General features: G+C 41.7%; 1 protein-coding gene across 4 annotated transcripts in view; it reads right to left on the reverse strand.

The window, feature by feature from the left end:
• Positions 1-52: 52 nt before the first annotated feature.
• Positions 53-11,663, reverse strand: part of MAP3K15 (mitogen-activated protein kinase kinase kinase 15) — an 82,851-nt gene continuing 71,240 nt past the window's right edge. For all 4 annotated transcript variants that reach the window (XM_017831459.1, XM_017831462.1, XM_017831461.1 and 1 more), the window contains 10 exons: positions 9,450-9,633; positions 6,766-6,943; positions 5,882-6,056; positions 4,374-4,559; positions 3,849-3,954; positions 2,426-2,636; positions 1,463-1,575; positions 1,199-1,296; positions 1,021-1,097; positions 53-561 (listed from right to left, as the gene is read on the reverse strand). In XM_017831459.1, coding sequence (XP_017686948.1) covers positions 444-561; positions 1,021-1,097; positions 1,199-1,296; positions 1,463-1,575; positions 2,426-2,636; positions 3,849-3,954; positions 4,374-4,559; positions 5,882-6,056; positions 6,766-6,943; positions 9,450-9,633 — 1,446 coding nt within the window. In that variant the 3' untranslated portion in view covers positions 53-443. The remainder of the gene's footprint in view (positions 562-1,020; positions 1,098-1,198; positions 1,297-1,462; positions 1,576-2,425; positions 2,637-3,848; positions 3,955-4,373; positions 4,560-5,881; positions 6,057-6,765; positions 6,944-9,449; positions 9,634-11,663) is intronic.

Below are 11,663 nucleotides of genomic sequence, written 5' to 3' on the forward strand. Positions count from 1 at the left end.
ATGCTCTGTTTTTGCTGCAGAAAAGTCACTAATTGAAAACATGACACCAGGCTTTTTTCACTAGTTCAGCTTTAATACAAAAAGCTGTATAAATTCACCTGCAAAGAGTGACATGCTCTAGCATATCCCCTCCCTGCTCAAACCATCAGCTGGCAGAACTGTAACACACTTTTAAGTTCACAGTTGTCACAATGCTGAAGCCAATTCAGGTTTGCAGAAAAGCTTGGGTTTTTGCTCAGCTAATGCTTTGTATTACATTGATAGGCATTGTGTGCATTACTCTGCCATAAATAATTTAAGTGCATTGACACCAACTTAAAAGCTGTTACTATTCACTGTGTATTACACTGATGGTCAAACAAGCTACACAACTGTGCAAAACCTGCAGGGCCACTGTACATATAAATATATACATCTAATAATTTAAGTGTTGGGAATGTATCTCATTTGCTTATTCCCATTTCCTGTTCTTCCAAAGCATTAGCCTTCTGCACTGAGGTCTTTCCAGAGGCTTGTCGGTGGTTTAATATTGCATTCCAGATTCTGCAGCGAAGACCACCCCTACATGAAGGAAAATGGAGAATAGTTAGGGAAAATTCTGTCATCTCCATTGCTTTAAAGTGAGCAAGAAGTAAAGCTAGAAGTCCCAAGGATAGACCATTTATGGTCTGTCAGTACACAGTACATCAGTCTACAGTACACAGCAAACACTACACTTTTTTAATGGTTACAGCTAAAACTTCCAGGTCAGCCAGGGCTTAACAGAACATGATAAAAGGTCTTGAATCAATGGGTAAGAAAAATAAGTTCTTTATTTTCCATATGATTACATTGTTCTGAAGGGTGCAGAAAGTTTCAGTTAAGATGTGAAAAACTTTAACAGAAAATCCAGATGAAATTGAGAGAAGCTGCCTCTGAACTATCACTGGCATATTTGAATAACTGAACTTCAAACTGAAGTTTTTTTTACAAAATATATTAATTAAGCTCTGAACAATGAACTAACAAGTACTTTCTTACCGCAGTTGAAGATATTGCAGATCATCTTTGGTGATATCATTAAGGACAGCACTTAGTGTATAATCTTCTTCAGCAAACTAAAAGGCAAATTTATTCATAAATTATTACTTCTTCTTTGAAACCAATCTGCTAATTATGACTACAGTGACCTTTTCTAAAAGGTGGGGTTTCTTTTTACCCTCTTAATGGCATCCAAGTCTGCTCCTTGTTGTTTCAGCCACTTCATGAGCTCAGGGTCGGCATTTTCTCTAAAAGTCGCTGCAGACCATTGAGAGTCTTTAACAGAAAACAAACATAAAGGTTAATATACCTCAAAACCAGGGCAAAAGTGGCAGTTCTCAGCTTACTGAAGCTTGAACGATATGGGTTTTCATCCTTTTGACTAACATGTGATCCCATATATTTGTGTGCAACTGTCAAAATATGCAGTATCTCCTCATACCTTTGGGTTTAAGTTTTAATTGAAGCAAGTGTAATTCCTGAGTCTTCTGCTCCAAAGATTGTCGTAAGAGGGTCTGATACTCTTTCTCCTTCTGAACAAGGTGTTCCAAAAGCCTGGCAGCATATGAGAGAGAGCAAATACCACCACACTGAGAATAAGTAGCTGAAAAAAATACTTATCATTTTTAATGACTACCACAGGACAGAGACACTTGGGAGATACTGTCGTAAGTAACATCTTTTATGGTTTACAGATTTCATTTCAGTTGTCTGAGACTCACTTAGGGGTGGCATTTGAAGGCTTTCACCTGCAGAATTTAATAAATAGCTTGTAAATTCTGTTCCTGCTGTTTTGCAGCCTCCTTGGGAAGAGTTGCTGCCTTTATACTGTAATTTACTCTGAACAGTGTAACACTGATGTTTTACCAGGGACTTTCTGATCACAGATTCACATCACATCCACAAGGAAGAATGGGACCTTCAGCTGTTAACACACCAGCAGCAGCCTACAGATGTAACCCGTGAGAAACAGGGCAGGGGCTCTGCTGAGCTATGCTTGTGCTCATTAGTGGGCAACCTGTCCCATGAGGACAGAGCTGCTCTGGCCTTTGCTTGCAGGAACAGCCTTAAGGCACTGACACCAAGTCAGGTGGCATCCAAGGAAGTAGGAAGGAAACTGGCACAGTTGCACAAACCTAATTACAGTAGAAATCCAATGTGACATTCTGCAATTAAAAAAATAATTACACAGAAATAAAAATTGTACTGCAGGGTGTTGAGCTGTCATACTGGTACTGCCAGCGTATTCCAAATCCATTTGTGTTCCTGGAAGGTCTCCTTTATCAGGAGGCAATAGGTGAGCAGTACTTATGTTAAGAAAGCACATGTCAATGTAGAAAGCAAAGTCTGAGAGCTTTTCAAAGACTGCCTGAAAATGCCTGCATAGTCTTTATAGGAGGGTTACCTTAAGGTCTCGTGTTTAAGTCTGCCCAGCTCCTGGCTGAGCTGCTGCTGAGCCTCATGTGACACCACAGAGCTAAGGGTGCTGACTCCCGATGTGATGGCGGGATCCTCAGCCCCGTTTTGTTCAGAGGGCTGGAAACTGTCCTCCACTTCCTCACCATCCTTGTCCCCACCTTCCGTTTCTGATGCTGGCTCGAAGTGAGCACGAAGCTCTGGTAAAAGGAAAGAGGGTAAGGATAGGATTTTTTTGACAAGTTTTTTCCAGAAGTATTGCAGTTTGTTCTTTATTACTGTGGGTGGGGAGCTTCAGCTGAGGCAGTGGCTGTTTGCACAGTGTGCTTTGCTGCCTCCCTGCTCACTATTGCAATAAAGTCTTACGTGAGCTGGACCACAGATTCTCTGGCATCAGCTCTGTCTGAAATGAACGGTGCTGCAGTGCACCAGTAGAGGTAGGTAGCTCTACATCACAGTCATAGAGGGGACAAATATCATGATTTGAATAATAAGACAGTTAATAAAATATGCTAATGAGAAACTCCTGAAAGCTTACTTTTTTCTAAATTGTGGGGGAAAAAAAAAAAAAAGATGTTTTCCCCTAATGCCTTGGACCAAAGACTTTACAAAGCTTTCCTCTCCTCCAGGTAGCATTTTAATCCCAGTCCTCATAACTTGCTGCAGGTGGCCACCCTTCTCACCAAAGAATAGCTGCCCTTTTTCTGGTACAAACAAAGTCTTAAAAGATTTGGCCAATTTGGCTTTAAAGCCATGGCAACTTAGGATTGCAAGGGTTCACCTCACTAGAGTGCTGTCAGAACATTCTTATACAGGAAGGGGTGCTCAGCACTTTAGCGAGTTACAGAACTACTTGCAAATTTCCAACTTAACTTATTCCTAGACAGTTCTTAGTAATGTATCCTCCTGCTGGCGATTTTTCCTACGGTCCATCTGTGGGCCAGAATCCTCCTCCTATAAATGCACTCCCTTCTACACATCTGTTCCACACTTCAGTATAATTTTTCAGAACATATAACCAAATCTGTGCAGTGTTACCCACCCTGGATGTCATTAACATGTGGTAGAAAGTCATCTTCTTTCTTACTAGAAAATCTCCAGCTTGGACTGAATTTAATTTGCCTTTTTCGTCATGTGGGTGCATGGATTTTGCACCCACACTGGAGGTGCAGAACCACTGCGGTTCTGTCCTCATTATGTGCTTTTGTACTGAAAGTACAGCATTAATCCTCCAGATCAACACTTCTTTCTCTGCAACACACTGACCCCGTGCCTTTGATGAGTGGCACATGGGATGCAGTTAATGGCATGCTGAGAGATTAAACATCTAAACTGTCCCATTTGCTATAACTCTTTGATATGTAAAAAAACTTTTTTTGAAAAAAGGATTGCTTTCAGCTGCTTTGATTTACCTGGAATAAGAATAGTGACTGCTGCTTGGACTGCACGGCGGATTATGTTATCCATTGCAAACATCCAGTGGGGTCTTATTAAGTGATTTCTTAATACTTTGTTCACCTGTCAATGTAGCAGCAAACAACATTTGCTCACACCTTAGGAGAGAGAATCTTGTTTTTCAATAGTCACAGTAAGCTTTATAAGGTAACAACTGCATACAGCACTGAAACTCTCACACCTTTCAAAATCTAAACAACAAATTTGACGGTTTTAGGCTACAGCTTTCAAACATTTCAAACCAGACTGTGACATTCAAACCCTTCCAGAGTGCAAGGAGGAAGAGGAGTGAGGAACAGTGCGGAAGCTCCGAACCAACCCCTGGGGTAAGCTCTGTCCAGGAGCAACCTGATGTAGTGGAAGTTGTCCCTGCCCATGGCAGGGGGGTTGGAAATAGGTCATCTTTAAGGTCTCTTCCAACCCAAACCATTCTGTGATTCTATGAAGAATTCCTCTCCCCCTGCACTAGGAAAGGAACTCACCGCATCCTGGAATCCAAACAGTACCAGATGAATCTGATTGATGGAAGTGCTGTCAAAGTCCAAATCCATTTTCAACTTGGATATGGTAGAAGCCATCACTCTCTGCTCAGGAGAGTGTATGAAGTCCCTTAAAATCCCAATAATCTGCTTGATGTGGGCCACTGAAAGTTGCAGTTCTTCAGAGCTCTGGAGAAAAGATAATGAATGTATATCAAGTAAACATCTAATTACTAGCATTAATATTTTTAGGGTTACATAGTTTTGCTTATGCATATTTCTCACTGATGCACAGAAACCACAGAACTTTCATTTCTGCAAAGTCTCTAGTTTTTACCTTTTCGTAACAAGAAAATTTTTGAATAGTAATTTCTATTTTCTGAAAAAGAAATTACATCTACTGCTACTGTGGCTGTCACAAAGGGAAGAGGTTGCAGAATGTATCTACACATTTCCGCAATGTACTGCAGAGGGCAGCTCTCCTCCATAAAAACAGCACAGTGAGTCGCTAAGAGACCCAATTTTTTTAGATGCTATCCTTTTGAAAAGATGAATCTTACATCTAATTATGCAGACATGTCATTTCCTTAGGCAAAAAAAGTATGTTTATATATGCATTTATCCCAAGTTAGAAAAAGGTCTAAAATGGCAAAGTGATTAACAAGTGTTCATTCTATGATTTGCAGTCCATAACCCCCACAGTGTCCCGTAACCATCCAAGTGTCTGTAAGAACAACAATCTGTTTAATTAAAAGGTAAAGGGAGAAGTACTACATAAATTATGGAAAAGAGAGGATTACAGTGCTACGAAACAGCTGAAGACTGAAGTAGAACTTGCTCTTACTAAATAATTGTTTATTGTGGAAAAAATTTAGAGTCCTGGTTATTTCTGACTAAGATCTCACATACAAATTTTAGTCCTCTGAAAGGCTATAAGTTATTTGGTAGTTTAAGCAGGCTCCCCTTTATGTGAATGCAGTCGATGTGAAAAAACACAGCTTTGGTAAGAATAAATGATGTCAGAGGCACATTAGATGCAGACATTAGAAAAGGCCAAGCCAGCAGCTCTGTTACAGGTGTGTGCCAATGCTTGGCTATGCCTTAAGCAAACATGATTCTTCTTGCTTCTCTTTACAGTCATGAAACATTCCCACCCAACCTTTCCTTCTACAGAAAATCTACTTTAGCTTTTTTAAGCAAAACATACCTATTACTACATGGTGTTCTAGTTCCATGTCCTTAAAAGCCAAAAGAAAACAAATATCAAAACTACCCAACCCACCAACCTCAGTCAAATGCCCCAACCTTTCCCTCAGATAAAACCAGCCAAAAGCAGCAGCCAAAAGCTGGTGTTTGCTATCCCTTCAGACAACAGCAAATGGCTTACACAGTTACAGGTCTCAGAGATTAAAGATATTCACAGAAGAAACAATCCAAGCACCCTCATCTATTAGTACTACTACCTGTTATTTTCCTTTTACATGGAAAAAGGAGAGCTGAAGTGAAACTACCTGTGCAATACACTCCTGCAAATTGGAAGCAACTTTATCCTGTTCTTCCTTAAGGATTTTATATAGGATTGCTCGACGTTCACTGTCCTTCCGCAGCAGGAACAGTCCAGAATCCTTATCGTCCACTGAAGGAGAGGCACTCCTGTCCTCCGAGGCCGAGCCCTCATCAGGAACACTGTGTCACCACCGGGCCACATGCACAAGAGAGACCTCAGCATTAGCAACACAGCAGTACTGTCAGAAGCGAGTAGGGATACTTCTGAGGTTAAAAGGGGAATTAAAACTACAGCAGCAGATTGATCAGACTGTTAAATGCTAATTCTGAGAGAGAAGGTGGCTCAGATCCTGTGCTGGTTCAAAACCCACTGAAGCCAAAAGCATATGGCTGATTTCACCCTGCTGAGAAGCTGGCATTAATGTCAGTCAGCACCGGTCAGTTTGGGAGAAAGCCGAAACTATTCATTTTTTCTGGACCCATACTGTAACATACTAATTTGAAGGTATTGCTTTGTACTTTGTGAGCTGCAGAACTGTATTTCTGCTTCCCCTTTCACACATTTTTTTCATGAGTACAGGGAAGGGTCAACTCTTTACTTGACTCCTGAATCCATATCCACTTGGTAAATAAGAAAACTGACGTTTATTCATTGGAGGGAGTAAAGTATATAAGTACGTGGAAACCTTAAAGGAGAAGAACCATTGATCATTATTAAATATAGACAATATTTACATTAACTGGTAACCTACCTATGCAACTCACTTCCTGTTTAATACGCCTACTTATCTCTAGTCATTATGTGAAAAAAATGTCCTCAGATAAAATATAATGTGAATTAATTCCACAAAATCCCTCAAGGATGTCAAGCAACAAGCAAATGCTTTACCTTAGTAAATGGGAAATGGGATGCTTTGTCTGAATCTCTGAAATGGATCTTTTTGTCCTTTCGAAAAACACGTCATGCTGCACATCAGAGTCTGGTGAAACAGAGCCATGCTCACTGCTGCTACTGCCAGCCTGTTCTCCATGGATTGGCAGTGGGAGGGATGTATTACGATTATAATCTACAAACAGACATAGTAAAATGTGAAACAGAATTAGGCCAAAAAGGGCAACATGCTTGAAACAGTTGTGATCATCTTCAGTGATATCAAGACCTCATTTTGCAAAATGGCTGAGGGAGAGGTAATCTTGCTGACAAAAAGCAGCAATACAACTCAAAATCGTTATATGCATAGGCAATAAAAGCTGTGAACACGTAACTGCTGAACCCGAAGACAGGACACATGAAATGCCATTTTGTTACCCACTCTCTCACACACACACACATATATACACACACAGTCCCCCTTGGTGCTGTCCCATAAAGTGGTACAACTGGATATACAGTTGTTTAAAGAGCCTGAATCGAACCAATAGGTTCATTGGCTACTCCACCACAGCCATCTCTCTAACCAGAGAATACTCTACTACCTGCCCTCCTCATCTCTGCTTGTGCTAATGGGCATGTAATTCCTCACTCACATGTCCCCCTGCCCTCAGTAAGGACTCTCTCTCAGCACTAGCCAGAAGGAAATCTCTTGTCCATTTCCAATTCATCTTGAAAGTAAGAAGAAATAAAAAAACCTAGATAATGAGAGCTTGCTGTAATCCTGACTGCCAGTTTGCAGTTGTGTGGTAGGAAAGCTAAGGAAGTTCTTTCAACTCAGGGTGCACACATCCATGGAGCTAAAGTATCACAGAAGTTTTTGATACTTGTCACTACAAATTGTGTAGAGGTGGGGGAGGAAGAGAGCTAAAAGGTAAAAAGTTGTTCAGGAAGCTCTGACAGATCCCCTGGCACACAACTGATGTTCAGATGGCTGAGGTTAAACAGTCACAGAAATAAAACAATATAGGCCACCTTGTAAGACCTGTTTCAAGGCTTCTCAGTAGTACAGAAAACTGAGGGTTGCTGTCCCAAGAGTAAGGGCTGAGACTTGCTCTGGGCCACCTTTATTATTGCAAAGAAAAAAGGGGACAGGGACAGACAAGATGGAAAGATGGGACAAAGCTGAGGAAACTGACAGTGAGGGAAACAGTAGAGGCAGAAGACAGTGAACTGCTGTAGCTGAGACTGTGCTAACTGCTGGGCCAGGACCTGCCTTAGGCCACCAAACCCCCCTTGGACATGGCTGCAGCAGCCAGCACAGTTCTCCCCAGCTCCAGCATGGCAAAACACACATACTCTTCTGCAGTCAGATTGCCTTTCCTTTTCCTCACCGAACAAACAGTTTTTATAGCATTTGCCCACTCTGCTCATGTCCATGGCCAGCACTGAGCTCGCTTCCTGCTGCAGCTCAGTGCTAAACCCTGTAGCATGAGATCCTCACCATCTGAAGGAGATGCATAACCTCATCAATGAGCGGGACAAGAGAAGAAAGGAGGAAGGCAGAAGGAGGGAGAGGGTGTGCAAAAGACAACTGCATCTTCCCTGATACTTGACAAAGAGCCTGTTGCTCCCAGGGCAGCAAACAAGGCAAGGTCCACCCTTTCTAATGCCACACAATTTTTCCAGGAAGATATCCTCAAGCAAGAGCTGAAAGGCCACAAGAGAAAATGATTGCAGTGGGGCAGTGAGGCACAGCCTGGCAACAGCTCCTGAGTGCCACCGCCCTGGCTGAGCAGCGGGACCTCTCCTGTGACCTCAGGGTAACTGCAGGGACTGGAGTTCTTAGTGTCCCTCAGGACAACAGACGAGGCCCATTTCCTTGCTGAAGCCAATTCAGCTCGGTGTTATAAATTCCTTGCTATGTTTTTCTCCTTAGAATTCATTCTTTCAAAAGTTCCTTGTTGAGAGAGAAAAAGTGCAGAAAGGGAAGTAATTCAATTTGCATTGGGAGTGTGTGTGTATGTGCAGACAGGGGAAAGAAGCAGCAAGATCAATGGCTCTGCCTGTTTCTAAATGGTCAGTTCCTCCAAATGCTAATGATTTATTTGGCAGGCCTATATTAAGGTTCATTATCTTATCACTGAAAAAGTGGCTGCTATATTTGGGGGGAGAGGTGAGAAGAAACATGCTATGCAGATAAAACAAAACAGCCCACTAGACAGCTACTTCAGCACCTCTGTGCCAAACTTCCATGCTATGTATCAAGTTTGAAAATGCTGACCCAAACACCTAATAGACCCACGTTTTCAAGTGCCAAACATCTACTCTGTAAAACTCAGACCTCTGAAGAGTACATAATTGTGAATCTAAAATGTAGAACTGCTATAGCAAGTCTTCACCAAATGTCATTTTTCTAATTTTAATTTAATGCAAAAGAGGCATTTATTTACGGGGAGAGGAAAAATGGTCTTGAGAGATTTCAGCATGCAAAACACAAAATAAGCAAGACATCATATTTTCTTGGCATTATTAAATTTAAATATGGGTAATTACAAATCACAGGCACTTTCAACAGCTGAGTTCCTGCTGCTTTCCTGGCTCAAGCAATGTTCTTTGTAAAAGGGAATGCTTAATGATCCCGATCTTTTATATAACACTTAATGATGATGTTGACTTGGATTTGGCTGATAATTCCTTACCTGAAGGCTTGAATGCAATTCTGCCTTTCTTGCCCTTGTTTACTTGCTTCAGGAAGGAATCTCTGAGCAAATCAGATGCTGTAACACGTTTACTAGGATCAGGTTCAAAACAGAGCAAAATAAAGGCCCTTGTTTCAGCAGACACCGATTCTGGAATTTCAGGATGAATTTTAAACATCCCAACCTGCAAGTAAAACAGAAGTACTAATTATTTTTCCTAAAATGCAAGGAGACCATAGGCCAAAGCTTTCTTATATGATCTCTCACACTTTTCTTGGCTCTTGTTGAAAAGGAGTGCTCCAGGTACCCGCATAGAGCAGTGAAGTGACAATGAGGTTCTAATCCTGTTTTACTTCATTGCAAACATGGTGTGAATATCCATGTGATACTACACAAATGTCAAGGTATGGATGTATCTAACCATGTGCTTTCAAGCAGTCTCAGGATCTGGGCATTATCCACACCAAGTGCTTCAAACACTGCTTCTCTTACCAGCCACAAATCCCTCCAGTTATTGCACAGGCTTCCCATCACCCCTGCCCAGGACTGTGTCTCAGTTGCTGCCTCCTCCAGCATATTCATGCCCAGGAACAGGAATAATTTCCTCCTCTAGCACTGACTGCCTGAGGCTGCACCTGTTCTGCTCCCACTGCTGCCAAATTTCCTTGCACAAATACTCTCAGTGACCTTGCTAGACCTTGTTACCACCCCTGCACTAGGGACAGATGTCTTTCCCTAGTCTTTCAGTGTTGTTTTAACTGAAAATCACATGGTGCCCAAAGGTTTACCTTTAACTGTTAAACCTTTCTTTAAGTAATGACTCTTTAAAGTCACTACTTAAAAACAGTCTCTTTTAAGACTCTTTCTTTAAGTAATGAAAAATGTTTTTCTACAGGTTGCTCTCTAGTGATCTTTCCAGCTCCCTCTCTGCCTTCTTAGTTTCTAATGTCAATCTGGCATAACAACCCATGTGCACTGTATGGTGCGTGTCTGGTGGGATTACAGCTTGTAGTCTCAGCATCTTTACACAAAACACATTCTGGAGAACAAACACAAAGATAGTGGCCACAAGGGAGACAGCTGCCCAGCAGTTAAACAAGTGCCAGCTGCTTTCAAATAATCTTATTATACAGCTGCATTAACACACTGTGGCACCAATAGGCACTCACAATAGTGGTTCAGCTTCAATGCAAGCTGAAGCAAAAAATGCTGAGCAGTCGTGCCTCTGTCTGAATGACAGTGCAGAAATAAAATGCTAATAGTGCATTAAGGCCTTCTGAGCCATGACTCTGAGCACATTCAAGACTCAGGATTTCCTGCACGTAACATTTTTAAAATACACAACTCGACAACCTCTACAATTAAATTGATGTATTGAATAAAGAAACTGAATAAATAAATAAATAGATGTTGCATCCTGTTGGCAGGGTATCACTGCTATACATTTACCTTGCCTGATGAAGCATCTTTATCTGATTTGTAAAACCACACACACATTTTGGACAGTGTTTTATAAATGGGGTAGATACAGTTTCACCACTTAAAAAAATGCCAGCCCAAGCAGGATTTTGGCTTTGGAGCAGAGAGGGAAGACATCCACCAGCTTGCTGTGCTCTGAAAACTGCTTTTGATCAGTCTGTCTCTTGTGGCCAGCCCACTCCTCTGTGTGCACTCCAGGGACAGGCTCACACAACCAGCTTCAGCTGGGGCAGTGTCAGATGCTGGTAGCACTCCGATGGTACCCTTATGCACTTAACAAAAATCTAGGAAAGCCCAAACCAGGACCAGGCAATCGGAAAGCTTGTCTCTGATCTTAATCTCTGTGGCCTAAGAGGATTAAATTTTTTCACAAGCATCCAGAAATTCTGTGGCAACATTAGTTTATTTTGTCTCTATTGAATGCCATTTGTTAGTGCTCCTTTCACCAGACACAGATGCACAGATTCTATGCACATAGATGAAATACCACACGACACACACCCAGCCAGGAACTATTTCCAGTTCTTGGTTTACTCTAGCCCCTTTTCTCTTCTTTGTCCAACTCTCTGGTCATTTGCAATTTCTATAGTGACTGCACAGCCACACTTAGACCCTCCACCTCCTCACCTGCCCTATGCACAACAGAGCATCCATTTTACCATACAGAAAAAGAAAACACGGTTTGCAATTTATGGTGCCTAGCTGGACACAGTTCCAAGCAGGTCCCAGCAGAGC

Source organism: Lepidothrix coronata, unplaced genomic scaffold (assembly GCF_001604755.1).
Source record: "Lepidothrix coronata isolate B3197 unplaced genomic scaffold, Lepidothrix_coronata-1.0 Scaffold191, whole genome shotgun sequence".
Lineage (NCBI taxonomy): Eukaryota > Metazoa > Chordata > Aves > Passeriformes > Pipridae > Lepidothrix > Lepidothrix coronata.